The sequence below is a fragment of the Pristis pectinata genome, chromosome 11 (genome assembly GCF_009764475.1).
Source record: "Pristis pectinata isolate sPriPec2 chromosome 11, sPriPec2.1.pri, whole genome shotgun sequence".
Lineage (NCBI taxonomy): Eukaryota > Metazoa > Chordata > Chondrichthyes > Rhinopristiformes > Pristidae > Pristis > Pristis pectinata.
The window spans coordinates 29,031,150-29,059,055 of NC_067415.1; the positions used below are offsets into that span (position 1 = coordinate 29,031,150).

Consider the following 27,906-nt stretch of genomic DNA (forward strand, 5'->3'; position numbering starts at 1 on the left):
TTTTAAATAATTTTTTAAACCCCATAAAGGTAGCACCACATTGAGAAAGTAATAACTTATTTATATACAGTGGCATGCAAAAGTTTGGGCACCCCGGTCAAAATTTCTGTTACTGTGAATAGACAAACGAGTAAAGATGACCTGATTTCCAAAAGGCATAAAGTTAAAGATGACACATTTCTTTACTATTTTAAGCAAGATTACTTTTTTATTTCCATCTTTTACAGTTTCAAAATAACAAAAAAGGCCCGAAGCAAAAGTTTGGGCACCCTGCATGGTCAGTACTTAGTAACACCCCCTTTGGCAAGTATCACGGCTTGTAAATGCTTTCTGTAGCCAGCTAAGAGTCTTTCAATTCTTGTTTGGGGAATTTTCGCTCATTCTTCTTTGCAAAAGGCTTCTAGTTCTGTGAGATTCTTGGGCCTTCTTGCATGCACTGCTCTTTTGAGGTCTATCCACAGATTTCCGATGATTTTTAGGTCGGGGACTGTGAGGGCCATGGCAAAACCTTCAGTTTATGCCTGTTGAGGTAGTCCATTGTGGATTTTGAGGTGTGTTTAGGATAGTTATCCTGTTGTAGAAGCCATCCTCTTTTCATCTTCAGCTTTTTTTTTAACAGACGGTGTGATGTTTGCTTCCAGAATTTGCTGGTATTTAATTGAATTCATTCTTCCCTCTACCAGTGAAATGTTCCCTGTGCCACTGGCTGCAACACAAGCCCAAAGCATGATCAATCCACACCCGTGCTTAACAGTTGGAGAGGTGTTCTTTTCATGAAATTCTGCACCCTTTTTTATCCAAACATACCTTTGCTCATTGAGGCCAAAATGTTCTGTTTTAACTTCATCAGTCCACAGGACTTGTTTCCAAAATGCATCAGGCTTGTTTAGATGTTCCTTTGCAAACTTCTGACCCTGAATTTTGTGGTGAGGATGCAGGAAAGTTTGGAGAAAAAAGGGTGCAGAATTTCATGAAAAGAACACCTCTCCAGCTGTTAATCACGGGGGTGGATCGATCATGCTTTGGGCTTGTGTTGCAGCCAGTGGCACGGGGAACATTTCATTGGTAGAGGGAAGAATGAATTCAATTAAATACCAGCAAATTCTGAAACATCACACCATTTGTTTAAAAAAAAAGAGCTGAAGCTGAAAAGAGGATGGCTTCTACAACAGGATAACTATACTAAACACACCTCAAAATCCACAATGGACTACCTCAAGAGGCATAAGCTGAAGGTTTTGCCATGGCCCTCGCAGTCCCCCGACCTAAACATCATCGGAAATCTGTTGATAGACCTCAGAAGAGCAGTGCATGCAAGACAGCCCAAGAATCTCACAGAACTAGAAGCCTTTTGTGAAAAAGAATGGGTGAAAATCCCCCAAACAAGAATTGAAAGACTCTTAGCTGGCTACAGAAAGCATTTACAAGCCGTGATACTTGCCAAAGGGGGTGTTACTAAGTACTGACCATGCAGGGTGCCCAAGCTTTTGCTTTGGGCCCTTTTCCTTTTTTGTTATTTTGAAACTGTAAAAGATGGAAATAAAAGTAATCTTGCTTAAAATATTAAAGAAATGTGTCATCTTTAACTTTATGCCTTTTGGAAATTAGGTCATCTTTTACTCGCTTAGCTATTCATAGTAACAGAAATTTTGACCAGGGGTGCCCAAACTTTTGCATGCCATTGTATGAACAATTTATGTTGAAAATGCAGTTCCCTACTTAGATCGAAGTGGATGTCTTCCATCAGCCCTGTCATAGAGTACATGCAATGGATTTTTTCTTATAACGTGCATCTTTGTCAATGGGCTGGATCTTATGCTTAAAAGATAGAAGATGTGCTTGGCTTTTACCTGTTTAATGGGTGGCATTTTGGTGTTCCTGAGTGCGGGCAGTAGTTCTGCCTTCTGCTCAGCTGTTTGAGGAGCCTGGGACACCTGTAAAGCATTTTTTTTTCATCTGGGATCCTCTTGTGTGCCAAGTGTGCTGAATTTTGCAGATTTCCCAAAACTTAGACTGGGAAATCTGTCTGCCAAGCCTGGTGGATGTCCAGCAGGCTGATTGATTTCAATGGGAAGAAATAGCTGCCAGCAGAGTAATAATAGAAGATAATTTCACGTAAATTTGATTAAATTGATTTAATTTAAATATATTTAATTTTAATTTATTACATTAATTTTACAATTTTATTAACATATTATCTTTAATAGTATTTTGAGAATTTTGAATGTTTGCGAATGTCTTTGACAGCTTAGCTTGTGGGTGTTTTTGTTTACTGGCTGTCAAAAACATTTTGGGTTGGAAAATATCATTCATGCTTAAAGGGGCCTCACTAACAAGTGGCCTCACTTGGTTAACTAGGGTCTGGTTTCCCAGTGGAAGATTGTGCCTGCAGACCTGGTCCAAGAAAAAGTGGGCTCCAAGGGCAGGTGACTGATGATCTTGGGCAGCTTGCTGATCAGCAGAAAATCCATCTTCGTGTTCCTTATACTAGCTTTGTTTATGGCTGCAGGTTTCAGTATAGTTGAATTTTTGGACGACCTTGTGCATATTGCCCAGTGATAATGGAGGATCAACAATTTGAAACATTAATTCTGTTTTGGTTTTTACAGATGCTGCTTGACCTGCTGAATATTTCCGACATTTCTCTTTTCATTTCATCTAATTAGTTCTTTGGTTTGGTGCTCAAGTCATATTTACTGTGGAGGGTTTTTTTTTCAGGTACAAGATGTCCTACAGATTTTGCAGAAGTACCTTCAATTTTAATGGAATATTTTGCCAGTGACTATCGAGTGGTGAAACAGTTTGCAAGACATTACCAGACAGGAGAGGTACATGAATTGAATAATGTGTAATACAGTATGACAATAAACTCGACTTGGACTTTTGACTTTGATTAAATAATATTCCTTACAAAATAACCAAAACACAGTATTAATACAAATAAGAAATATCATTATCTAAATCAATGATAGAATTGCAACATTGCTGGAATTCATGTGAACAGTTTTCTTGTGAGTATAGGGCAGAATTGTGCTGTACCTGGTTTGGTATGCATGGTCCCTGTCCAACCATGGGTCACATGCAGAAGAACTATTAAGCTTATCCTATACACCTGGAAAGTGGCTGGTGTGGCTGAAAGAAACTTGTATGTTGAATAGACCAGGTGGCGTGCTGCTAATCCAGAATGCCTTAACAGTCTTTCACAGGAGGCAAAGCTGAGGTCGGAACTTCATCTTATGTCAAAACCTGTGAGGTCATTTTTGTTTTAATAAAATAACTAAAACCAAAAACAATTTTACAACATCTCATTACATTAGTAAGAAATAATTAAACTCATTAAAATAAATAAAAGGAAACTTTTTTTTCCTGCTCTTGTTTAGTTTTGTGAAATGACAGGGGTCTCTGATCATACAGCGGATCTGTATAAGTCTGGGACATGCGTAGGAGCAGCTGACTGCAGGGCAACAGAATTGCTGGTCACAGCCAGAGTGATGCAGTGTATAGTTTATCATTCCTCGTATCAGCTAGATGAATCTGTGGCATTCTTTGGTTTGATGTTTCTTGTGCCAGTGCATGCTGAAAACTGCACATTTTTCTGTGATTTAAAACTTTTGTGTTTGTACCCTACTAGCTGCAGGTTCCCCATCATCCTGTCGCATAAGTCGCACATTATCCTGAATTTGAAATACTGTACATCACTGTTCCTTCATCATCATTGTCTCAGTCTTGGAATTCTTTACCCACTGTCAAAATACCTTCACCAAGAAGAACTGCAGTAGTTCAGGAAGATGCTTACTACCCTGTTCTTAAGGGTGCTTAAGGATGGGCAATAAGAAGTGACTTCAAAACCTCCCAAAAATTCTATCCTAAAATCTTCTATTTTGGCTTTATCTATCTGCATGGAATGATATATTATGAATTCTTGGATATGCTTTTTACTATCCTTTTCTGCTCTCTAAAACTTTTATTTGGCAATAAACATTTTGGCACAGACATTGTGGGCCAAAGTGCCTATTCCTGTGCTGTACTATTCTATATACAGTAACTAGCTGCTGTTAGTCTGATCATTCACTACCTATGTTTTTCTGCAATCTTGCATAACCTTGTTCAACTTTGGGGAAACTATCATCATATTTCAATATTGTGCATCTTATATCAAAATCTGAATTAGCAATGTATTTCAACTAGTACCTGAAAATAATACAAGTCTAAGGCTAGGGATGTAATGCTACAAAACTTGAGATAAAGGAACAGCCTATACATTGCCTGTGCTTAAAGAAAATCCTTCTTCATAATGCTTAATTTGAGTGATGTGATTCCCCAAAATGTGCTATAGCTTTCTTAGTGTTTTTCTGTCACTAATTGTCTCCTCGTCCCATTTCAGATGAGAGAAATTAGAATTACAGTTTCATTTGAGCTCTGTTAGTAAACACCATTACCACAAGTGGATGGCTTTGAATTTCCAAGGAGTGCAAGAATATTGATGTAACAGGAAATGAAGAATGGCACATGCACTTTCTTTCTTGAGCTGCCATTTTTAAAAAGTTAAGCATTTGGCAACAACTGTCCAAGACTACTGTCCATTGTTTTGATCATCTCTGTGACTAATTGAGCCAATTTGTTGATTGTAAAAGATAAATAAGGTGTGGGAATGCGGGAAAAAAACATATCAATATCTTAACTTAAATCAACCCCATTAAAACACAATGTTTAGGTTTATGTGAGCTTGCTATATGCAAATTGCTATCAGGTTTCCTATATTACAGCAGTGACTACACTTCAAAACTACTTCATTGGATGTAAAGTACCTCAGGGGAACCTGAAAGGGGTATGAATGGTGCCATAGAATAACTTGTTTTTATTTTGGGAAGAAAGGCTGTGAGAACATAAACATCTTGTAAGTATAAAACAGTAATTCCAGTGCTTTTAGCAGGGGAATGTTACTGCTTAAATTGCCTATTCCTACAGGAATCATCATTTTTGTGAATATTTGCTATATGAATATTTATACTTTTGTGAGTTTTAATTTTTTTTATCTTATGGAAAGCAGATGTCATTGGCAAAGCTTGTTCATCCTTAACTGTCCCTGAATTGAGGAAGCTGTTAAAAGTCAACTATATTGATGGGGTCTGGAGTCACACATAGGCCAGACCATGTAAGGACAGCAAATTTCTTTCCCTGAAAGATAATGGTGTGTTGATTGTTCACACATATGTAATTAGAAGTTAATCAAGAGAAGCTTCAGCTTTGCTCATTACACAACACAATACAATCAAAAGAAATAAAAGCATAAAATATTAATATGGGAGATAGAAACATTTAAACAGAAGTAAAGAGTAAATCTCCCAGAAGGTTGTTGTGAATAACTAATGTGCACTTTTTAAATTCCTTTTCAGCCATTACCTCAGAGTATGGTATCCCGGCTCTGTGACTCTAAGAAGGTTTGTGCTGCTGCAGACCTTCAGCTTCAGGTAGGTAAATATACAGCTATATTATCTAAGATTAAAAGCTTCCAACCTAATCCAGCATGAATTGTGATGATTAAGTGTAACTATTTGACTAAACATATAGAACCAGCACTAATCCCACTTGTAGAAATAAATTTCGTGATTGAGTAAAGACCTCTGTACAGTTGTGAGGCACTCCATTGTTGAGAAATAAAGGCATAGTGAATAAAGACTGCAGAGCTAATGAGTCTTCTGAATGGGTTGTTGTTAGTCCACTGTGACAAATGTATCACAGAATTCTTGTAGCACAGAAAGAGACAATTTGTTCTGTCAAACTGTGCTACCTCTACGTAAGAGCAATACAGCTAGTCGTGCTCCCCTGCTCTCTCCCATTAAACTCTTTCACTTGACATACTTATCCAGCTCCTTTTTGAAGGCCACAATTAAAAATGCTTCTGCCATTACCCTGCCATTGCACCCCAGACCCTAACTATCTGCAGTGTTTTGAAAAAAAATTCCCATGTCACTTTTGCTTGTTTTGCCATGTCATCTACTACTTGATCCCTCGCCAAGGGGAACAGCTTTTTTCTATCTAATGTTGATATCCTTCCTGATTTTATCACATCCACTTGTGACCACCTTTGTTCCTGGGAAAATAACCCTAGCTTTTTCAGTCTAGCCACATAATTAAAGTCTTGCTTCCCTTTTAAAGCTAAGCCCTTAATATTTTCCTTTTCATTATTTAAAACACTGAATTTTCACCTCCTACTTGACTACAATGTGTGCATTTAAAAAAAGAATGCAAAGTATTCACTAAGAACCATAGAACATAGAACATTACAGCACAGTACAGGCCCTTCGGCCCACAATGTAGTGCCAACATTTTATCCTGCTTGAAGATCTATCTAAACCTTCCCTCCCACATAGCCCTCCATTTCTGTGTCTATCTAAGAGTCCCCTAATTTAACTGCCTCCACAACCTCTGCTGGCAGTGCATTCCGTGCACCCACCACTCTGTAAAACAAAAACTTATCCCCTGACATCCCCCTTATATTGTATTTTCCTCCAATCACCTTAAGATTATGCCCCCTCGTGTTAGCCATTGTCGCCCTGGGAAAAAATCTGACTGTCCACTCGATCTACGCCTCTTATCATCTTGTACGCCTCTATCAAGTCACCGCTCATCCTCCTCCTCCTTCAAAGAGAAAAGCCCTAGCTCACTCAACCTATCCTCATAAGTCATGCTCTCCAATCCAGGCACCATCCTGGCAAATCTCTGCTGCACCCTCTCTAAAGCTTCCACATCCTTCCTATAATGAGGCGACCAGAACTGAACACAATACTCCAAGTGTGGTCTGACTAGAGTTCTACAGAGCTGCAAGTACCCCAACTAATGAAGGCCAACACACCATACGCCTTCTTAACAACCCTATCGACCTGCATTGGCAACCTTGAGGGATCTATGGACCTGGACCCTCTGTTCCTCCACACTGCTAAGAGTCCTGCCATTAGCCTTGTATTCTGCCTCCAAATTCAATCTCCCAAAGTGTATCACTTCACATTTATCTGGGTTGAACTCCATCTGCCACTTTTCAGCCCAGCTCTGCATCCTATCAATATCCTGTTGTAATCTACAGCAACCTTCTACACTATCCACAACACCACCAACCTTTGTATCATCAGCAAATTTATTAACACACCCTTCCACATCCTCATCCAACTCATTTATAAAAATCACAAAGAGCAGGGGTCCCACAACAAATCCCTGCAGAACACCACTGACCTCCACGCAGAATATGCTCCATCTACCACCACCCTCTGTCTTCTATGGGTAAGCCAATCCTGAATCCACACAGCCAAGTTTCCCTGGATCTAATGCCTCCTGACTTTGAATGAGCCTTCCATGAGGAACCATATTAAATGCCTTACTAAAATCCATGTACACCACATCCACTGCTCTACCTTCATCAATGTGCTTTGTCACATCCTCAAAGAATTCAGTTAGGCTCGTGAGGCACAACCTGCCCCTCACAAAGCAATGCTGACTGTCCCTAATCAGCCTATGCTTCTCCAAATGCCCATAAATCCTGTCTCTCAGAATCTTTTCCAGTAATTTGCCCACCACTGAAGTAAGACTCACTGGTCTGTAATACCAGGGTTATCCCTACTCCCTTTCTTAAACAAAGGAACATTTGCCACCCTCCAATCATCTGGCACTACTTCTGTGGCCAGTGAGGACACAAAAGTCACTGCCAAAGTCGCAGCAACCTCTTTCCTCACTTCCCATAATAACCTAGGATATATCCCATCCAGCCCCAGTGACTTATATATCCTAATGTTTTTCAAAAGTTCTAGAACATCCTTTTTCTTCACGTAGACATGCTCTAGCATATCAGCCTGTCATATGCCATCCTCACAAATGTCAAGGGGTCTCTTTCTCTCTGGTGAATACTGAAACTACATATTCATTAAGGACCTCCCCTACCTCTTCTGACTCCAGGCACGTTTTCTCTTTAATCCCTGATCGGTCCTACCCTCACTCTAGTCATCCTCCTATTCTTAACATACGTGTAGAATGCATTGGGGTTTTCCTTGATCCTACTCACCAAGGACTTCTCATGCCCCCTTCTAGCTCTCCCTAAGTCCATTCTTAAGCTCCCTCCTGGCTACCTTGTAACTCTCCAGAGCCCTGTCTGATCCATGCTCTCTAAACCTCAGGTAAGCTTCTTTCTTTCTCTTGACAAGATATTCTACATCTCTTGTCAACCACAGTTCCTTCACTCTACCATCCTTACCCTGTCTCAATGGGACAAACCTATCCAGAAGCCCATGCAAGTACTCCCTAAACAACCTCTACATTTCTGCTGTGCACTTGCCCAAGAACATCTGTTCCCAATTTATGCTCCCAAGTTCCTGCCTAATAGCATCATTATTCCTCCTCCCCCAATTAAATACTTTCCCATATCATCTGCTCCTATCCCTCTCCATGGCTTATGGTAAAGGTCAAGGAGTTATGGTCACTATCTCAAAAATACTCTCCCACCAAGAGATCTGAAACCTGATCAGGCTCATTGCCGAGCACCAGGTCCAGTAGGCCTCTCCTCTAATTGGCCTGCCCACATACTGTGTCAGGAATCCTTCCTGGACACATCTAACAAACTCTGCCCCATCTATCCCCTTTACACTAAGGAGGTGCTAATCAATATTAGGGAGGTTGAAATCACCCATGACAACAACCCTGTTATTTTTGCACCTCCAAAATCTGCCTCCCAATCTACTCCTCAGCATCTGCTACTATTGGGGGGTGGGGGGGGGAGAGAGGGGCGGGGGGGTCTGTAGAATACTCCCAATAGAGTGATCGCTCCCTTCCTGTTTCTGACTTCCACCCACACTGACTCAGCAGACAATCCCTCCAGGACATCCTCCCTTTCTACAGCTGTGACACAGTCCCTGATCAGCAAAGCCGCTCCCCCACCTCTTTTTCCCTCCATCCCTGTCACTTTTGAAACATCTAAACCCTGGAATATCCAGCAGCCATTCCTGCCCTTATGACAGCCAAGTCTCTGTAATGGCCACCACGTCATAGTTCCACGTATTTACCCATGCTCTAAGTTCATCACCCTTGTTCCTGCTACTTCTCGTATTAAAGTAAACACACTTCAGCCCACCCTACTGACTGCAATTTTGCCCTTTCAGATGCCTATCCCTCCTCACAGTCTTTCTACACTTTGCATCTACTTGTACACTAAATGCACCAAGCTCTGACCTATCTCACTGGTTCCCATCCCCCTGCCAGTTTAAACCCTCCCCAACAGCTCTAGCAAACCTGCCCACAAGAATATTGGTCCCCCTCCAGTTCAGGTGTAACCTGTCCCTTTTGTACAGGTCGTACCTTCCCCAGAAGAGATCCCAATGATCAACAAATCTGAAACCCTGCCCCCTGCACCAATTCCTTAGCCACGCATTTATCTGTCAAATCATCCTCTTCTTACCTTCACTGGCATGTGGCACAGGCAGCAATCCAGAGATCACTACCCTTGAGGTCCTGCTTTTCAGCTTCCTACCTCACTCCCTATATTCCCTCTTCAGGACCTCATCTCTTTTCCTACCTATATCATTGGTACCAATATGTACCATGACCTGGCTATTCACCTTCCCCCTTCAGAATACTGTGGACCTGATCCGAGACGTCCCTGACCCTGGCACCTGGGAGGCAACATACCATCCAGGAGTCTCTTTCACGTCCACAGAATCTCCTGTCTGCCCCCCTTACTATGGAATCCCCTATCACTACCACCCTCCTCTTCTCCCCCCTTCCCTTCTGCACCACACAACCTGGCTCAGTGCCAGAGACCTGGTCACTGTGGCTTTCCCCTGGTAGGTTGTCCCCACCCCCCCAACAGTATCCAAAGTGGTATACCTGTTATTGAGGGGAACAGCCACAGGGCTACTCTGCACTACCTGCCTATTCTCCTTCCTTCTCCTGACAGTCACCCAGCTACCTGCCTCCTGCAGCTTAGCAGTGACTGCCTCCCTGTACTCCTTGTTATCCAGTAGGAGCCGAAGGTCGTCCAGCTGCAGCTCCAGTTCCCTGACACTGTCTGTAAGGCATGTCTTAGTCCTAAAGAATTTTTGGTCCCTGATAGATCTTTACTTGGGTATTTTCTTGCTCTCTCTTCATTTAAAGCAAAGATGGGTGGAGGGGCAGGTAGTGTTGAGCACGCAGGGTGTCTGCAAAAGGACTTAGGTAGGTTGGGAGAATGGGCAAAGAAGTGACAGATGGAATACAGCGTAAGGAAGTGTATGGACGTGCACTCTGGTAGAAGGAATAAAGGCATCGACTATTTTCTAAATGGGGAGAGAATTCAGAAATCTGAGATGCAAAGGGACTTGAGAGTCCTAGTGCAGGATTCCCTAAAGGTTAACTTGCAGGTTGAGTCGGTAGTTAGGAAGGCAAATGCAATGTTAGCATTCATTTCGAGGGGATTAGAATATAAAAGCAAGGATGTAATGCTGAGGCTTTATAAGGCGTTGGTCAGACCACATTTGGAGTATTGTGAGCAGTTTTTGGCCCCATATCTAACCAAGGATGGGCTGGTGTTGGAGACCGTCCAGAGGAGGTTTACAGAAATGATCCTGAGAATGAAAGGGTTAACGTGTGAGGAGCATTTGATGGCCCTGGGCCTGTACTTGCTGGAGTTTAGAAGGATGAGGGGGATCTCATTGAAACCTACCAAATATTGAAAGGCCTGGATAGAGTGGACATAGGATGTTTCCAGTAATAGAGTCTAGGACCAGAGGGCAGAGATGAGGAGGAATTTTTTTAGCCAAAGGGTGGTGAATCCATGGAATTCATTGCCACAGACGGCTGTGGAGGCCAAATCATTGGGTACATTTAAAGCTGAGGATGATAGATTCTTGATTAGTGAGGGTATCAAAGGTTATGGGGAGAAGGCAGGAGAATGGGGTTGAGAGGGAATAATAAATCCGCCATGATCGAATGGTGGAGTAGACTTGAAGGGCCTAAGGGCCTGATTCTGCTCCTATATCTTATGGAAATCTTCAGGATATTTTTCAATTTTTTTTTCTTGACCCCTCTCTGCTTTCAATTTTACTTTCACTCCTGCATTCTCTATACTTTGTGCTCTCTCCAAGATTGAGCTCTTGATATCTAACATGCTTCCATTTTTTACCATGCTGTCTTGCACTTTCCCTGATATTTTTTGGTATCCTTTCAGAAAGCCATTCTTTTTCTTAATGAGGGGCAGCATGTTGGCACTTACAAAGGCAAGGAGTGGGCCCTTTAGCACTTCAAGCCTGGACTATCGTTAACATATGAACTGAATCCTCAATATTTGCTTCTTGAATGCCTTCCTCTGTATTTGCACTTCAAATTGCTACTTTTTCTAAACTACATCTTTGTTCAGTAAAATTGGCCTTCCTCCAACCGAAAACAACTGTTCCTGTTGTACCTTTGTTCCTTATTATGGTAAAATTGTCTGGTCCATGATCATTACTACTGCTGATATCCCTTTTGTCCAGCTTCATTCTGCAAAATGAAATCCAAAACTACCTGCATCTTGTGAGGTTTACTATTTACTAAAAAAAATTCATCTGAATGTATCTTAAGAACTCTGGACCTTTGATGCATTTTATGCTGAATGTACCCCGGTTGAAGTTTCCTCCTTTGTAAATCCCTAACTGTTTTCGTACAACTTAAAATTTGCCTACGTCTTGGATCTACTGAGTGCCTGTTTTACAATTCCAGTATTGTGATTGCCCCGTTTTGCCTTTCTTTTCAACCTATTTGTCCTTATTTGGCAATCCTTGTTGCATGTCATCCCCCTTCACTTTGCTCCTTTAACTAATATTGTAAACCATTCAGTACTTCCTTGTATTCCCAACCTCCCCTCCCCTCCCCTCCCCACTGTCTCATCTGAAAATTCTCTAACCAGGGTTGAGCTGCCATTCCTTGCAATTATATGTACCCTTTAACCCATCACTAAGCATTTCATAGTGAAGTAATACTATTCTGCACAGCCACACTTCTTTGTTGTACATTTTCTACTTTTTTCCCTCTACTTTACAAACTTGCTGCCTAATTTATTGCTTTGCATTCACATTTACCTGCTTGGAATAAGAATAGCTTATGTTGGGGGCTCAAAGCATCTCAGACTCCAACCATGTGGCCTGAGTTGACAGTGGGACTTCAAGTTACAAAAAGAGGAACCAATAATAGCCCTGAAGTGCTCCTCAAAGCTTTAAAAGCCAGTGGCTCCCAGCTTTGCTTGTTGCATTTGCTGAGGGATCTGTAAAAGCTGAATGTTTCTTGATATGTGATCAAATATGTTTTGAATAAAGTTAGCTTTTTTACAACACTAATAGATTTTCTTTTAAAATAGGTCTTTTATTCAGTCTTGGATCAGATCTACCATGGACAATATCCCCTACCAAAATCAACAACTGAAATATTAAAGGAAACCCAGGAGAAGTTTTATGGACTGCCTTATGTACAAAACACGGTAAAATCTTATAATTATTGAATTATCTGAAATTCAGAACCAATGAACTAAGTTTGAAATGAATATACTATGATTTGTATGGAATGCATTTAAAAGTTAAAGCATGCAGTTTTTTTGTAGATAGATACATCATAACTTTTTCAGAGGGTAAATTTTATTTGTCCTTAAAATAGCAAGGTATTTTGGCAATCTTGGGAGTGCTAATATACAACAGTATGGTCATTGTGGTTGAGTAGAAGGATGGGAAGTAGAAGAGAATTTTTGACTAGATATTTGTTTTACTTTAAACTTAGAGTACAATGTGGAGGGAAAAAAAAAGAGAACAGTAAAAAGCAAAAATACTGCTTTTGAATCGAGCATTTCCCGCCCCATGAAGTAAACTACTTATTTAAACCTGGCAAGGTGATCTTGATTAAACAAGATTGCTCTTTTAAATTATTCTTTTTCTAAATAGTGAGGCATTGTGCTTCAGCTTATTTTCCCTGTTGCAGTTTTAACATGTTTCAGGAAGCCGGTCAGTTTCTCCTTTGCTGCCCAAGCAAACCTGTTAGCCTTCATGGTCATCCCCGATCCTTAGAGATTGTTTTCTCCCCTCCCAATGACTGTAAAGTCTTGTGCAGTAACTGCCACTTACATGATGATCAACACCCACCCCAATCATTAATATTATCTTCAATCAGTGACTTTCCTTTGTCCCAGTCTCCATCCTTGAAAGTGGAATAAATACTGGGAAATGAAAAAAAAATTGCAAAATGGCAGATATCTTGAAATTGAACTTCCTATTATGTTTTAAACTCCCTGAAAGCTGTGCTGGTTCTTATTATTCTGCAATATTTTCAAAGCCTAAGAATTAAATTATTGCTTTTGTAAACATTTTAACATTATTCTCTCATTAGGTTAAGCTTTTCTTGCTTTGCCTATAATTTTACTGCTTGAGGATTAGTTGACATTGCTTCTGGGTGGGATATGTGAAACTTTATTTTTACTAATATTTAATTAGTCTAGTTCCCTTTGTTCAAGGAACTGTCAACTTTGGGATTTTAAGAGAAGTTTCGTGGCTTCCCTTAGCTTCCTTTTGACTGATGTAGCCCACTGCATTACTGTTGAATGTTTTCCCTCTTATACCCGTTTGGGTTCTATTTGCATTTTCAGTGTTTGTGCAAAAGAAATCTTTAGTAAGGTTAACTAATATACTATATGTCTAGCTTTTTCCTTAATACATTATAGCCATAAAAGGGAAAACAAACCATCAGCACTTTTTTTATCAATCCAATTTATTAATTTAATTTCTCTATGTAAATAATTCCATTTCAGATGTATGTTCTGTTCTAGAAATAGCTAGTTTATTTTCCACCATGACAAATTATAAACTCAGTGATAGAATTTTGATGGTCATGGTTTACCTTGCAAAGCAGGGTGACTAAACTCTTGAGTAGATCATATTGATCAGAGGTAGCAGATTTCCTTCCTTGACAGACATTTTGTGAACGTTCAGTATTTTTTTACCAGGTTATTTGATTTTGTACTGATGAGGGATGCCTATGATGATGTTAGGTAGGAAAATCAACCATGATAGGTGAGAGATGATCATTATCATCCTGCTGGTTCCCTGGCATCTTTCAGAGAAGAATATTGACCATCTCACACAAGGTGATCATCTATGTGTGATTTCAGCTGGACACCACACAGTTGCGTCAATGTCTTTGGGGAAATGGGATGGGCAATAAATGCTGCCTTATGACTATCGTTCTCATCTCATAAATATTTAATGGAAGCCTTGACAAGAATAAAAACAAAATAAATTGAATGGTACAGGATGTATCCATTTATATGAATTGGGGTGGGGAGGAGGCAATCCAAATTTAAATTTTCTGAGCAAAGACTGCATGAAACCAAGAGCTTAGTGGAAAGTGCCTTGAGGCAATTGTAGATCTATTCTCAGTAAGAATGATAAAGAAGCTTGAGGACATACCCTATTAAATCTAGGCATTTTATGTAAAGTTAAGATTGCACCCGATGTACCCACATCTTGTTGGCCCCCACCGAAGGCTTTTTCAATTGCTTCTGACTGTCTTTGATAATCAAAGATGTTTAAGAACAGTTGAAATAGATTCAAATAATGAAAAATATTTTAATTTTTTAAACATGAATATATTTATTTCAAAGCACATTTGACTAAAAGCATTGATATCAATTTTAGATCTTAAAAAACACTTATTTCTCTCCCATCAACGTTGATAAATATATTCATGGCTGAGGTAAAGCTGAGAGACCAACTACAATGTGCCCCTAAGTTCTGTGAGTCCATTGACAGCACAGGAATTTAGACATGCTGTCATTTGACTTCCAGCGAATTTGTGAAAATCAGCAACTTGCTGACCACATAATGCTGTCAGCTAGTGGTTCTCCCTGTGCCTCCCTTAAGCCAGTAGTTCCAATCTACATGCTATAGAACTGTGATATATGGGTCTCTCAGAGCTGTTACTCTCTTACACTGACAATAAAACTGTTACGTGATATGTGGCTTTTCTAATAAATGAAGCATGGATTAATTTTCTCTTGCCTATCTTAAGGTTTCTCTGTACTTTATTCATGTAAGGATTTTGATATTTAAGGGGAACTTCAATTGCCTAGTTGTTGCTTACTTTTTGTAATTAGTTTGATGCCGCAGTTAGGATATTGATAGGGCTCATTGTATTATTTTCTCTGGAGCTTCTGGCTGCTGCTTGTTGTCACTAGAAGTGCAATAATTGTTTGAGTGGGTCCTCAAGGGAAGGCTTAATAGAATCATCCACTTAACACCTTGGTCTGAGGACACTTGCAAACATTTTAGCCATATCTTGTACATCCAAGTACTAAATCTGTATTAGTTGTGAGTTAGCCCACTCTGCACCCTAGTTTATTTGTACCAATACAGTGACAACACTGCCACCTATCTGATAAAGAGCAAAATCGTAAGCATACCCAAAATTGAGAATGGAAACACTTCTTACATAATTGTCCAGCAGGTGCTGCTGCTACGACATGTATTGCCAAGGTAAATAGTCTTCATTGCATCTTTCACCATTAGATATATTTTCTGCAGGTTAGTGCAGATTCATATCTCCAGAAATAGATTATAGAACAGTACAGCACAGGAACAAGCACTTCAGCCCACAGTGTCTGTGCTGACCATGATGCCAATTAAAACTAATCCCATCTGCCTGCACATGATCTATATTCCTCCATTCCCTGCCTGTTCATGTGACTGTCTAAATGCCTCTCAAACACTACTATTGTAGAGAGGATATTTCCATTAGTAGGAGAGGCTAGGATCCGAGGGCACAGCCTCAGAATAAAAGGGTGTCCCTTTAAAACTGAGATGAGGAGGAATTTTTTCAGCCAGAGGCTAGCTAATCTGTGAAATTCATTGCCACAGAGGGCTGTGGAGGCCAAGTCATTGGGTGTATTTAAGGCAGAGATTGATAGGTTCTTGGTGGGTAAGTGGGTTAAGGGTTACAGGGAGAAGACAGGACAATGGAGTTGAAAAAATCAGCCATGATTGAATGGCGGAGCAGACCTGATGGGCTGAATGGACTAATTCTGCTCCTATATCTTAGGGTCTTGTGTATATGTTTCCACTACTTCCACAAGCAGCGTGTTCCAGGCAATTACCACTCTGTGTTTAAAAAAAATATGCCTCCTAAATCTCCTTTAAACTTTCCACCCTCTCATCTTTAAGCTATGCCCTCTAGTATTTGACACTGACCATCTACCCTATCTGTACCTCTCATAATTTTATGTACTTCTATCAGGTCGCGCTTCAGCCTCTGACACTCCAGAAAAACAATCCAAGTCTGTCCACTGTCCATCCTCTCCTTATAGCTAATATTCTTGAATCCAGGCAATGTCCTGGTGAACCCCTTCTGGATCCTTTCCAAAGCCTCCACATCCTTCCTTTAAGGCAGCGACCAGAGCTGGACACAATACTCCAACTGAGGCCTAACAAGTTTTATATAGATGCAACGTGACTTCCCAACTTTTAAACTCGGCACCCCATTCAATGAAGGCAAGTATGCCTTCGTTACTACCCTATCTACGTGTTGCCACTTTCAGGGAGCAATGGACTTGCACCCCAAGATTCCTCTGTACTTCACTGCTCCTAAGGATTCTACCATTTATTGTATACTGCCCTCTTATATTTGACCTCCCAAAGTGCAACACTTCATGACTCCTATGTGTCAGATGAGGACCTACTTAATAACAACTGCTCCCAATCTACTCTCCCCAGCTCCTGCCTAATACTGTTGTAATTGGCCTTTCCCCAATTTAGCACTTTGCCCCAAGGTCCAGTCTTATCCTTACCCATACTATCTGAAAAGTTACAGAGCTATGATCACTGTTCCCAAAATGCTCTCCTATTGAAGCTCCAATCACCTGGCCAGGCTCATTTCCCAAAACAAGGTCTAGTATGGCCCCTTCCCTATTCGAATTATCTACATACAGTATCAAGAAACCCTCCTGGACGCATCTAACAAATTCTGCCTTATCTATGCTTCTAGCACTAAGGGAGTACCAGTCAATACTGGAGAAATTAAAGTCACCCACTGTGACTACCCTGTTGCTTTTGTATCTCTCTAATCTGCCTACATATCTATTCCTCTCTCTCCCATTGGCTGTTGGGAGTGCTATAGTATAACCCCATCATAATGATCGTACCTTTCATTTTCCTGAGCTTCACCAATACTGCCTCACTGGATGAGCCCTCCAAGACGTCCTCCCTAAGTGCTGCTGTGACAGTTTTCCTGATCAGTAATGCAACTCTCCCACCTCTTTTACATCCCTCTCTATCGCATCTAAAACATCCAGATTCTGGAACGTTAAGCTGTCAGTCTTGCCTTTCTCTTATCCAAGTCTCTGTAATGGCTACAACATTGTAGTTCCATGTACTTATGCAGGCCTTAAGTTCATCTGCCTTGCGCATAATACTCCTTAACTGTCCTTCCTTCCAGCCTTACTTGACCTAATCTTTACCTTCCTCTTAATCCCTCTGCTTGCTGACCTGCTGCTCTGGTTCCCATCCCTCTGTCATGCTAGTTTAAACACTCCCAAATAGCACAAGCACACCTTTCTGTGAGGGTATTGGGGCCCCTCCAACTTTAGGAGCAACCTGTCCTCCTTTTACAGGTCCCACCTGTCCTGGAAGAGAGCCCCAGTGATCCATGTACCTGAAACCCTCCCTCCTGCACCAGCTTCTTAGCCATGCATTTAACTGTCCTATCTTCCTATTTCTGGCCTCGCTAGCCCATTGCACAGGGAGTAATCCTCACACCTTTGCCTAACTCCTTAAATTCATTTTGCAGGACCACATCTTTAGCTTGTGTGCATACTTTTTTAAAATCCTGTTCTTCAGTGATGAAAAACTTGAATTTCTATATCCATAAATTTTGGCCAGCAGATATTGCCCATCAGAAGACAATAGTAAATACAGTGGAAAATTCAGAGAAAGGTTGACCATTACTTCATGTAGCCTGCCACTTAACTCCACACAATGACAATGAAGTTTGCTTGCTCACCAGAATACGTCTGGTGAATCTTTGAGTTTTAGAAAGAAATTTTATTCCACCATCTCTACTTTTTATCTGTTCATCGATTTTACTGAAAGTTTTCCACAAGTGTGTCTTATTGTTTTATCATCTGATTTTCAGTCATGATTAATAATTTTATATGCTACAGCAAATCTAATCCAGATCTGTCATCAATACTTTATTGTCTTAAATTTTTATATCAAATTGCCATTCAATATTTTTTTAAAATTGAGTCCAAGAATAGCTCTGTGTCTTAAGTTTGGAATCAAATAATCAATTCTCTGTACTCCCTACATTCATTTAATTCTTTGTTTTTACATAGAATAGCAGTGCTCCAGAATGATTAGGCCAAGGTAGAATATACGTTTGGAACTAGATTTGACTTGTACACAAAAAAAAACACCAGCTATAGATTCTGTTTAGTTTCATTGCTGTCTGGGAGCATTGGTTTTAGATTACTTTTCCATTACTTTTTAAATTACTTTTCCTGTTGTGTTCCATAAACATAATTCCACTTAATACATTATCAACAAAATCCTTCCCTCTGGTGGCTCCTCGAGTTTCACTTTTCCACATCTTAAGACCATAAGATAAAGGAGGAGAATGAGGCCATCTTCCCTGCTAGGGTCTGCTTCCAATCAACTGGCCAGCTCCTCCTCATACCTCTGTAGCTAACTTCATTCAACTGTAATACTGTTCTGCTACTCCACCCACAGACTAAGCTTCTGTGTCTATTGCCACAATGCACTTGACATTCATTGTTTGTCATTGCTCTCAATTTATTGTCCTGTGTAGATTTATATATTGAGACTAATATTCGTCCAAAAATGAATTGGAAGATGACTAGCTTCCACTTGGGTATCTTCCAATTCAATGCCATTTATCATTGCTGATCAAAACCCAATGCCTAGCCTTGAGACTAGAGGCTTCAGATTAGACCTAGAACTAGAGGAGTGCAGCTATCTTTTGGGCTTTACAGGGTTGGAGGACCTTGCATATTAAGGAGAAAGGCTAGGGGGTGACAGGAAAGCAGGTCTGCAAATTTTAAAATTGACGGTTGCTTATCCAGGAGACTATGCAGGTCAGAATGCAGGGGGATGATGGGTGAGAGGATAGTGCAAGTTACAGTACAGGCAGCGGAGTTTATGATGCCTACAACAAGGTAAGCAAGTGAAAATTTGTTGGAATAATCACGTCTCGATCTATCGTAAGTGCAGATGTAGGTTTATGTGGCAGGTGAACTAAGGTAGGGATGATATTGAGTGGAAATAGGCATGGAATAACCTTGTTTGTAGAAAACTGTGATTGGAAACTCGTATTGCATTTAATTAGGTACGAAAACAGATTATTTGGTCATTATGTCATTACTGTTTGTGAGACATTTGATTGCAAATTAGCTAACATTTCCCACTTTCCAGCAGTGACTACTCTTTAAAAGTCCAATATTGACTGCAAAATACTTTGGAAAATACTGAGGGTATGAAAGGTCCTATGTAATTCCTTTAATGCATTTTCATTTCTGAGAGTATTAAGCAGAGATCAAGTCGAGTTTATTCTCATATGCACAAGTACAGTGAGGTATAGATATAATCATAAAGCTATATTAAAAAAAAAGCATTTTCATGAGCGTTGCTATGGAAAACTATGGTAGAATTTTATATAAAGATTGAAAATGGTTTGGTTCACTCTGAAACCGTGGTATTAAATCTGAATGAAGCAAATTGCAAAGGCATGAAGCAAGAGTTGGCTGTGGTAGATTGTGAAACTAAATTCAAAGGTATGACAATAAGCTAGCAAAGGCTAATTTTTGAAGTGTTGATGCACAATTTGCAATTAACACGTAGCCCTGTAAGGCAAAAAAAACTAACAGGTAAAGTGATTCAGCCTTTGCTAGCAAAGATGATACTGTGTCAAAGGAAAAGTCTGAGGGATGAGTAAGATTTCACTGATAAGGAAAGGGAAAATAATATATGACAGAAGGCTACCAAGCAATGTAAAAGTACGTTCTAGGAGTTACTGTAGATTTCCAAGAAGGAAAAGATTAGGAAAAGTTAACGTAGGTCCTTTACAGACTGAGGCAGGAGAAATTATATTAGGGAATAAGAAAATGGCTGAGAAATTAAACAAGTATTTCTGTGTAAGTCTTCAAAAAGACACAGAAGACTGTGTGAAATAATGGAGGACTACAGATCCAGCACAAATGAAGACTTCAAAGAAACTTGAATCTGTAAATAAAACTGGTATTGGTGAAATGAATGAATGTAATAAAACTCTAGTGCCTAATGACCTGTATCCTAGAATTGTGAAGGAGGTGGCTATGTAGATAGTGGATGCCCTGGTTGTTGTCTTCCAAGTTTTTAGAATGGTTCCCACAGCTTAGAAAGTAGCAAGTGTAACCGATTTAAGAAAGGAGGGATGTAAAAAAGGGAACCATAGATCAGTTAATCTGACATCAGTACTACAAAAATGCTGGAATCTGTTATTAAGGAAGTGGTTGGATAAAGTTTTCATGGAATTATGAAAGAGAAATCATGGTTGACAGATCTGTTCGAATTTTTTGAGGTTGAGCCATTGATATGTATTTGGTCTTCCAGTAGGCTTTTGAAAAGGTTCAACACTACATTATTAAACAAAATTCGAATACACGGTATTGACAATAATATACTGGTGTCAATTGATAATTGATTAATGGACAGAAAACAGAGGAGGAATAAATGGATCATTTTTGGATTGGGAGACTGTGACCAGAACAGTCTCACAGGGATCAGTGGGTGCCCTTGCAGGTCACAATCTATATCAGTGACTTAGCTGAAGGCAATCAAATGCAATATGGTATAACATGAAGCAAAGCTAGGTGGCAGTGTCAGCTATGAGGGGGATGCAAAGAGGCTTGGACAATTAGACTGCCTAAGTGAATGGGTAGATGGAATACAAATATGAAGTGCCACATTGATTAAAAAAAATAGAAAGAAATACTTTTTAAATGGTGAGCAATAGAAAGATATTGGCATTCAGAGGAACTGGAGTGTCCTTATGTATGATTCACTGAAAGTTAGTATGCAGATTTGGCAGGCAATTTGGAGAGTGAATGGTACATTGGCCTTTATTGTGAGTAGATTTGAGTACAGTAGTCCCGATGGGACTGCAGCTGGAATATTGTGTTCTGCCACCATGCCTAAGGAAGAATATGCTTCCAACAAAGGGAATGCAATGAAGGTTCATCAGGTTGGTTCCTGGGATTGCAGGTGTGTTGTATGAGGAGAAATTAAGCAAACTAAGCCTATACTCCCTTGGGTTTGGAAGACTGAGCGGTGATCTCATTGAAACATGCAAAATTCTTATGGAGCTTTTCAGGGTTGATGCCAGAGTATGCCCTTGTTGGGGTATCTGGAATCAAAGGTCTTATAAATGAGAAGAAGTTTCTTCACTCAGAGTGGTGAGTCTTTGGAGTTCATTATCCAGGATTGTGGAGGCTCAATTGCTGAGTATATTCCAAATAATTTACACTTATTACAAGCCAAGTCTTAAATTGTTCAGATACCGCAGTACACATATGAAATATTCCAGAGTGGAATGTGCTTTTGACAATTTCTGAGTTGAACCAGAAATTACTCCAGAAATCACTTCAGACACTTTCGTTTGTCTGAATCACACTTTGACTGATGACATGTTATCCATGTCAAACATATGGATTGATATAGTTCCCTATGCACTGGGTGTGTTATCGTTGGGTGCTGTCTGCACAACATAATTTAGTAGTACAGCTCCCTGAGCAGATCTCAGCCAAGCTGGGTACCTCACTCAGGAAGGTTCCTTTACTTACCAGTTCTCCCTTGGAACTCCTGTGCCTCCCCACACTGCCAACACTGATAATAAATTTTAACCCCTGACTCTGAGATTGCATCTGAATCCTATCCTGAACCAAGACCCCAACTTGACCCTCAGCCTCTGGCCCCCTCTTTTCCACAGCTTGTTGAACCAGGTCTGCTCTCAGTCTGGCCTGATGCTTTCCTTTAAGCACTCAGCAACGATGCAGTGAGCTATTCTTTAACATCTTGGACATTGCTCAATTCTGAACTAGTGCTTCCAAGAGCAAAACATCTATTGTTGCTTTGCACAAACAATCTTCAGCATGTCTTGCTGTGCATTATTGAATTTCTAGGCTGCTGTATTTTTAAATTGTATTGGTTTAGTATTGTCACTTATGTCGAGGTACAGTGAAAAACTTGTCTTGCGTACCGATCGTACAGGTCAATTTTATTACACAGTGCAGTTACATTGGGTTAATACAGAGTGCATTGATATAGTACAGGTAAAAGCAATAACAGTACAGAGTAAAGTGTCACAGCTACAGAGAAAGTGCAGTGCAATAAGGTGCAAGGTCACAAGGTTGATCGTGAGGTCATAGTCCATCTCATTGTATGAGGGAATTGTTCAATAGTCTTAACACAGTGGGGTAGAAGCTGTCCTTAAGTCTGGTGATACGTGCCGTCAGGTTCCTGTATTTTCTACCTGATGGAAGAGGAGAGAAGAGAGAATGACCCGGGTGGGTGGGGTCTTTGATTATGCTGGCTGCTTCACCAAGACAACGAGAGGTAAAGTCCAAGGAGGGGAGGCTGGTGTCTGTGCTGCGCTGGGCTGTGTCCATAACTCTCTGCAGTTTCTTGCGGTCCTGGGCAGAGCAGTTGCCTTACCAAGCCATGATGCATCCAGATAAGATGCTTTCTATGGTGTTTTTAGTAAATTTTGAGAATTAATCAATTTAAATTATTGACATCATCTCCATAGGAAGCCTACTCCATGGATTATTTCTTGCTCAATTGTTTGCTTTCACAATTCTGCACAGGCTGAAGTAACTTGCCTCTGACTTCAGGGTTTATATTATCTATTCATCATTTAGAATCCTGCAAATAGCAGTCATATTATCTCTCAGCCTTTTTCTTCAGTGAAAACATGCCCAATAGGCAGTGAATTTACATAATCACTCCTCAATTCAATCCCTTTATCTTGTCAAATCATTCTGTTGATTCATTTTTGCATCAGAACATAGTCTGTATTTGCATATTTCATGTTTTTTTCCATTTCTCCTGCACACTAAGAGAAACGTGTAAGTTCAGGTCAGAAATTATTCCACCTTTTCAAATTATGATTGTTTAGATTTGAAGCAAAACATTTAGTCTGAAATATTTTTATTAATTTTCTTCATATGTATATATTGTATATTCATAATTCAGAAGAAGGTTCAAAGACAATTTTGTTTTTTTTTTAGGCATGGCAGTTGCGTTTTAGCCACCTTGTTGGATATGGTGCTAAATATTACTCCTACCTCATGTCAAGAGCCGTAGCCTCTATGGTGTGGAAGCAATGCTTCATGAAAGACCCACTGAACAGGTTAGAAAAGAAAATTGAATTAAAATATGTTGTATTCTTTGTTTGATCAATTGCAAGGAAATGGGAATTACAAGGAAGAATTTGGGAACCAGGTGACAGATTTATGAAGAAAGGTGATATGAAATGCAATAGAGTCATAGTTATACTGTATGGAAACAGGCCTTTGGCCCAACTCATCCAAGCCCACTGTGATACCCATTTACCCACATTTGACTCCTATCCCTCTAAACCTCTCTTATCCATGTACTTATCCAAATGTCTTTTAAAAGTTGTTATTATACCTGTCTCAACTACTTTCTCTGGCACCTCATTCCATATACACATCACCCTCTGCATCTATTACATTTCTGCATCTATTACAGATGCAGTCTGTAAGTGTAATAGATGTCTGTAAGAGGAATAGCATCTTGGACACTAGTATGACCAAATAAATTTAGTATCAGACAGTTCTACTGAACTTAATAGTTATTCTTTCCCTCATTCTGTGGAACCAAACATTCTGAGAGTTCCAATTATCCTTCAAATTCTCCTAACCTATTGGCTAAATGTCTGGTTGTCTTTGATAACCACTATTGCAGACTACTTCAGTTTGGCTGTTCAGTAGAGTGGCTGTTCACAATCCAAGCCCAAGTCATCAATTCAGTGATGTTCATTTATTATTTGTGGCATTATTAATGTAAAAGTAACCATAAAATATTTTGCAGAAGTAGATGCCAAAATGTGGGAGAGAGTAGAAATTCTTTTGCAACATCTACAGGACAAATTCAGATCTTTTCCTTTTTGCTTTACTATTATAAATTAATAATTCCAGTTCTGTAGTTGATTTGGTGAAATTGAGCTGCTGAATTGAAAAAGTCATTTGTCAATTAACTAGGTTTTAGAACTAATGCTGTATAAGCAGCAAATTCATTGAGCAATTTTCCAACCTTGGCTTTGTTTTTCTGATTATAATACTTAGAGTGCACACTTGAAATTGACTAATTGGACATATCTTTCAAACAGTCTGCACAGGTGGATGGCTTCCATTTGGTCTGTTCTGTATAATCCTCTGGGGTAGAAATTTATCCAAGCCTGCTCATCCTAAACATCCATATGTAGTAGTGAGTGCACTTTACATTTGCCTTGAAGTCAATAGAGCCAAATTTTCGAAGAGTACAGAGGCACTAATATATGCAGATTTAATATAAGTGACAATGGATGAATTTTTACACCATGGTGTTATTGGAAAATCTAGGTCATTATGTATAAGTAAGAAAATTTTAAACCAGAAGACTACCAAATTGGGTACCAGTCTCCAGCTGCTTTTACCTCTTGGTGGAAGCCAGAGTGAATATGTTTAGCACAGGATGCATGCACAAGATGGGTTAAGGAAAGGTCTGGTCTGCAAATTAATCATTTGAAAAAACAATGCATAATGTGAGGTTATGGCATGCATGTATTTGGTTTACATACTGTACATCTTGTCCTACACCAAAAGTAGTCAAAATTAACTACCTGTGTACATTCCTATTTAGTACATAGTACATCATGTAAGTGTTGGCTCAGTTGCTAACATTCATCATGGGCCAGAAGGTTATGCTTCACTTGAGACATATGAGCACAAATATTTAGGCTGATACTTAAAATCAAAACCAAAGTGCTCTGCATTGTTGAAGGTTTCTTGTTTCAGATGAAACTTTAAACCAAGGCCCATTGTACTTATTAAGGTAAATGAAAAAGGATCAGGGAGACATTACTAATTCAGCTTGTCATTATCATAATACTGTTTGTCAGAATATGTGTACATATTGATTGCTGCATTTTCTATTTTACAACAGTGACTACACTTCAAATGTATTTTATTTGTTACAAAGCACTTTGGGCTGGTCTGGGACTGTGAAAGGTTCTACTATATAAATTAAACATCTTTCTTAGACTGACTTCAGGTTCACAGGGGGAAAAAATTATATCGGTCTGTTGGGCTTGTATTGTTCTGAATATCCAAATCTAAACTCACTACCTAAGTCAACCACAGACAAAATTCATTGATTAGCTCATTGACTAATTGTCATTATTTCTCAGTGATAGCTATGTTTTTGTTCACTTATTTAAAGAATTTAGTGACTTAATGTCTAAAAATTTTATTGACAGATGTAATGAAATATACTAACATTATAACATCTTTATATAGTTTGGATCCATTACGACGTTCATTGGATTTAAGATTAATTATGAAGCTTACTGTAATGATATGATGGAGAATATGTAGCTGATAATGTGGTGCTAATTCCCAATCTATCTTGAATTGGCTACTGGCTATGTTTTCACCCAAATGAGCTGACCTTGCAGGATGATGTGGTTACCTTATTTAAGTATAGCTTCCAACTTGCAATTGAACACTGTTAGCTTTGCAGAGCTATCAATACCAGAAGCATTTTAATGACTGTATACAGGCTAAAGAGAGGGGTAAGGGGACAACACCTGCAAGCAAATCTGGTCATTTTTGAGGCCCAACAGTCCAACTGCAGGTAAACTGAGCACTCATTGTGGAATTTCACAGATATCTCAAGGAACAAGTTTAAAACGCCATTGTTGCTCCACACTGCAGCAGCTATGTAGTTGTTGCTGAGCATTTTGCATTTTGTGAAAGTGATTCACATTACCAAGGCTACAAATATTAAAAACCATTGTCTTGGAAGTTGATTCCTTTTTACAAGGAAACCAGTAAATATGGTGTTTGACAGTCAAATGAAAACATCTTCTTCACCTAACTGATGTTAGATGAAGAAAATAAGATACAATGGAGAGCATTTTGCATTTTCAGATAAAAAGGAATGTGCTTTTTTTTTTAGCAACTCTCCAGTAATATAAACCTATCACTTTAAACTGGTGCAACATAATCATAATCAGGACCAGCTTCTTCCCCTCTGCCGTCAGATTTCTGAAAGGTCCATGAACCCATGAATCTACCTCATTATTCCTCTTTTGCGCTACTTATTTTTGTAACTTCTAGTGAGTTTTTGTGTCTTTATTTCTTGCACTTGTACTACTGCTGCAAAACAACAAATTTCACGACGTATGTCAGTGATAATAAATATGATTCTGATAAAAATGTTGCTTAATCATTTGTAACCAGATTGAACTCACCTCTGAAAATACTTATCAGGACCTTTGTTGCTGAACAGGCGATGAATGCAGGTGGTGTAATATTATCTTTTGTTCCCTCAGGGCTGTGGGAGAGCGCTACCGCAGAGAGATGTTGGCACATGGTGGTGGAAAAGTACCTATGTTTATGGTGGAAGGTAAAACAAAATCTTGTTTAATTTTGATTCCACTTCAATATGTTGTTTTACAATACAGTATCCAGGCTGTTGGTTTTCAGGAATCTGCCCAGTTTGTACAGAAAGAAGCTGTATGATAAATCGTTGAAAAGACACAATGATAATTTATTAACTGCAGATCTTCCCTGATATCAGAGGAAGGTCTAGATCAGGCAGAATGGCAAAGACGTCTTGGGCATGCTGAGAGCTCTTAGATTTGTCTCTTTGCTGGCAGAGACTCTGGCACTGTCTCAGTTAACTTACTACATCCAGAATGTATAATGATTTCTGTTTTATTATTTATTTTTCAAATTTCTGTGCTGATCAACAGTAGTAACAATTTGCTCATTTATAGCATTAACATTTTGGAATTTCGACCTATTTACTTTATAAATTTCATATTTTGTTACGAATGTAAGGTCAAAGTCAGTTTAAAAAAGGGGCAAATCCAAAACATTAATCTTTTCAAATTTTGGAAGTCAGGCAAAGTACATGAAAGCAGAGCCATCAAATGAGTACTTTTACAAATCAGTTTGCCTCATTTCGTGGAGGTTTGCCTCCTCAATATAAGAATAGTTTTCATTCAATGAAGGGGCACTATAAACAGCACCAGTTGGAAGGGGACAGTAAACTTTGATCAGAGTCTGCTGTCTATTGACAAAACTGAACAAGTGTTGCCTGTCTCTTTAGCTCTTTCTCTCTGACAATGTTAGTATGTTTGTGTCTGTCTCCGTTTCTCTGTGTCTCTCTCCCTCTGGTGAGAATTTCTCCTTCTCTGAAAATGATGCTCAGAAATGTCAGTTCAAAGAGATCCCTGACTTCCAACAGCTATGATGTCATCAGGCTGGCTAAGCAGAGCATCAGATTGTAAAATTCACACAGACTTTATATGAAGATGCAAAAAGCACAAGCTTAATGAGTAAATATTTTGTAGAGTGTTGGATGAAGTTTTGAACATACACGTGATTAAGGAAAAAGCTGAAATATAAATACATTTTTAAAAAGTTAATACCCTGTATTTAAAAATAATAATTTGACAGAAATGCAATAGTTAAAATTAGTTTTTCTTTATTAGTGCCAGGTGGTTTCATTGAGCAATAATAATTGCTTGGTATATCATTATAAACCCGTTTAGAGCTCAACAGCAAATTAAGAGAAGTATATAGTGAAATACACAGGT

The 27,906-nt window shown here is 39.4% G+C and overlaps 1 protein-coding gene across 2 annotated transcripts in view; it reads left to right on the forward strand.

The window, feature by feature from the left end:
- LOC127575904 (mitochondrial intermediate peptidase-like) overlaps positions 1-27,906 on the forward strand; it is an 89,189-nt gene that overhangs the window by 42,521 nt on the left and 18,762 nt on the right. For both annotated transcript variants that reach the window (XM_052026125.1, XM_052026126.1), the window contains 5 exons: positions 2,719-2,828; positions 5,397-5,471; positions 12,350-12,469; positions 23,306-23,427; positions 26,635-26,708. In XM_052026125.1, coding sequence (XP_051882085.1) covers positions 2,719-2,828; positions 5,397-5,471; positions 12,350-12,469; positions 23,306-23,427; positions 26,635-26,708 — 501 coding nt within the window. The remainder of the gene's footprint in view (positions 1-2,718; positions 2,829-5,396; positions 5,472-12,349; positions 12,470-23,305; positions 23,428-26,634; positions 26,709-27,906) is intronic.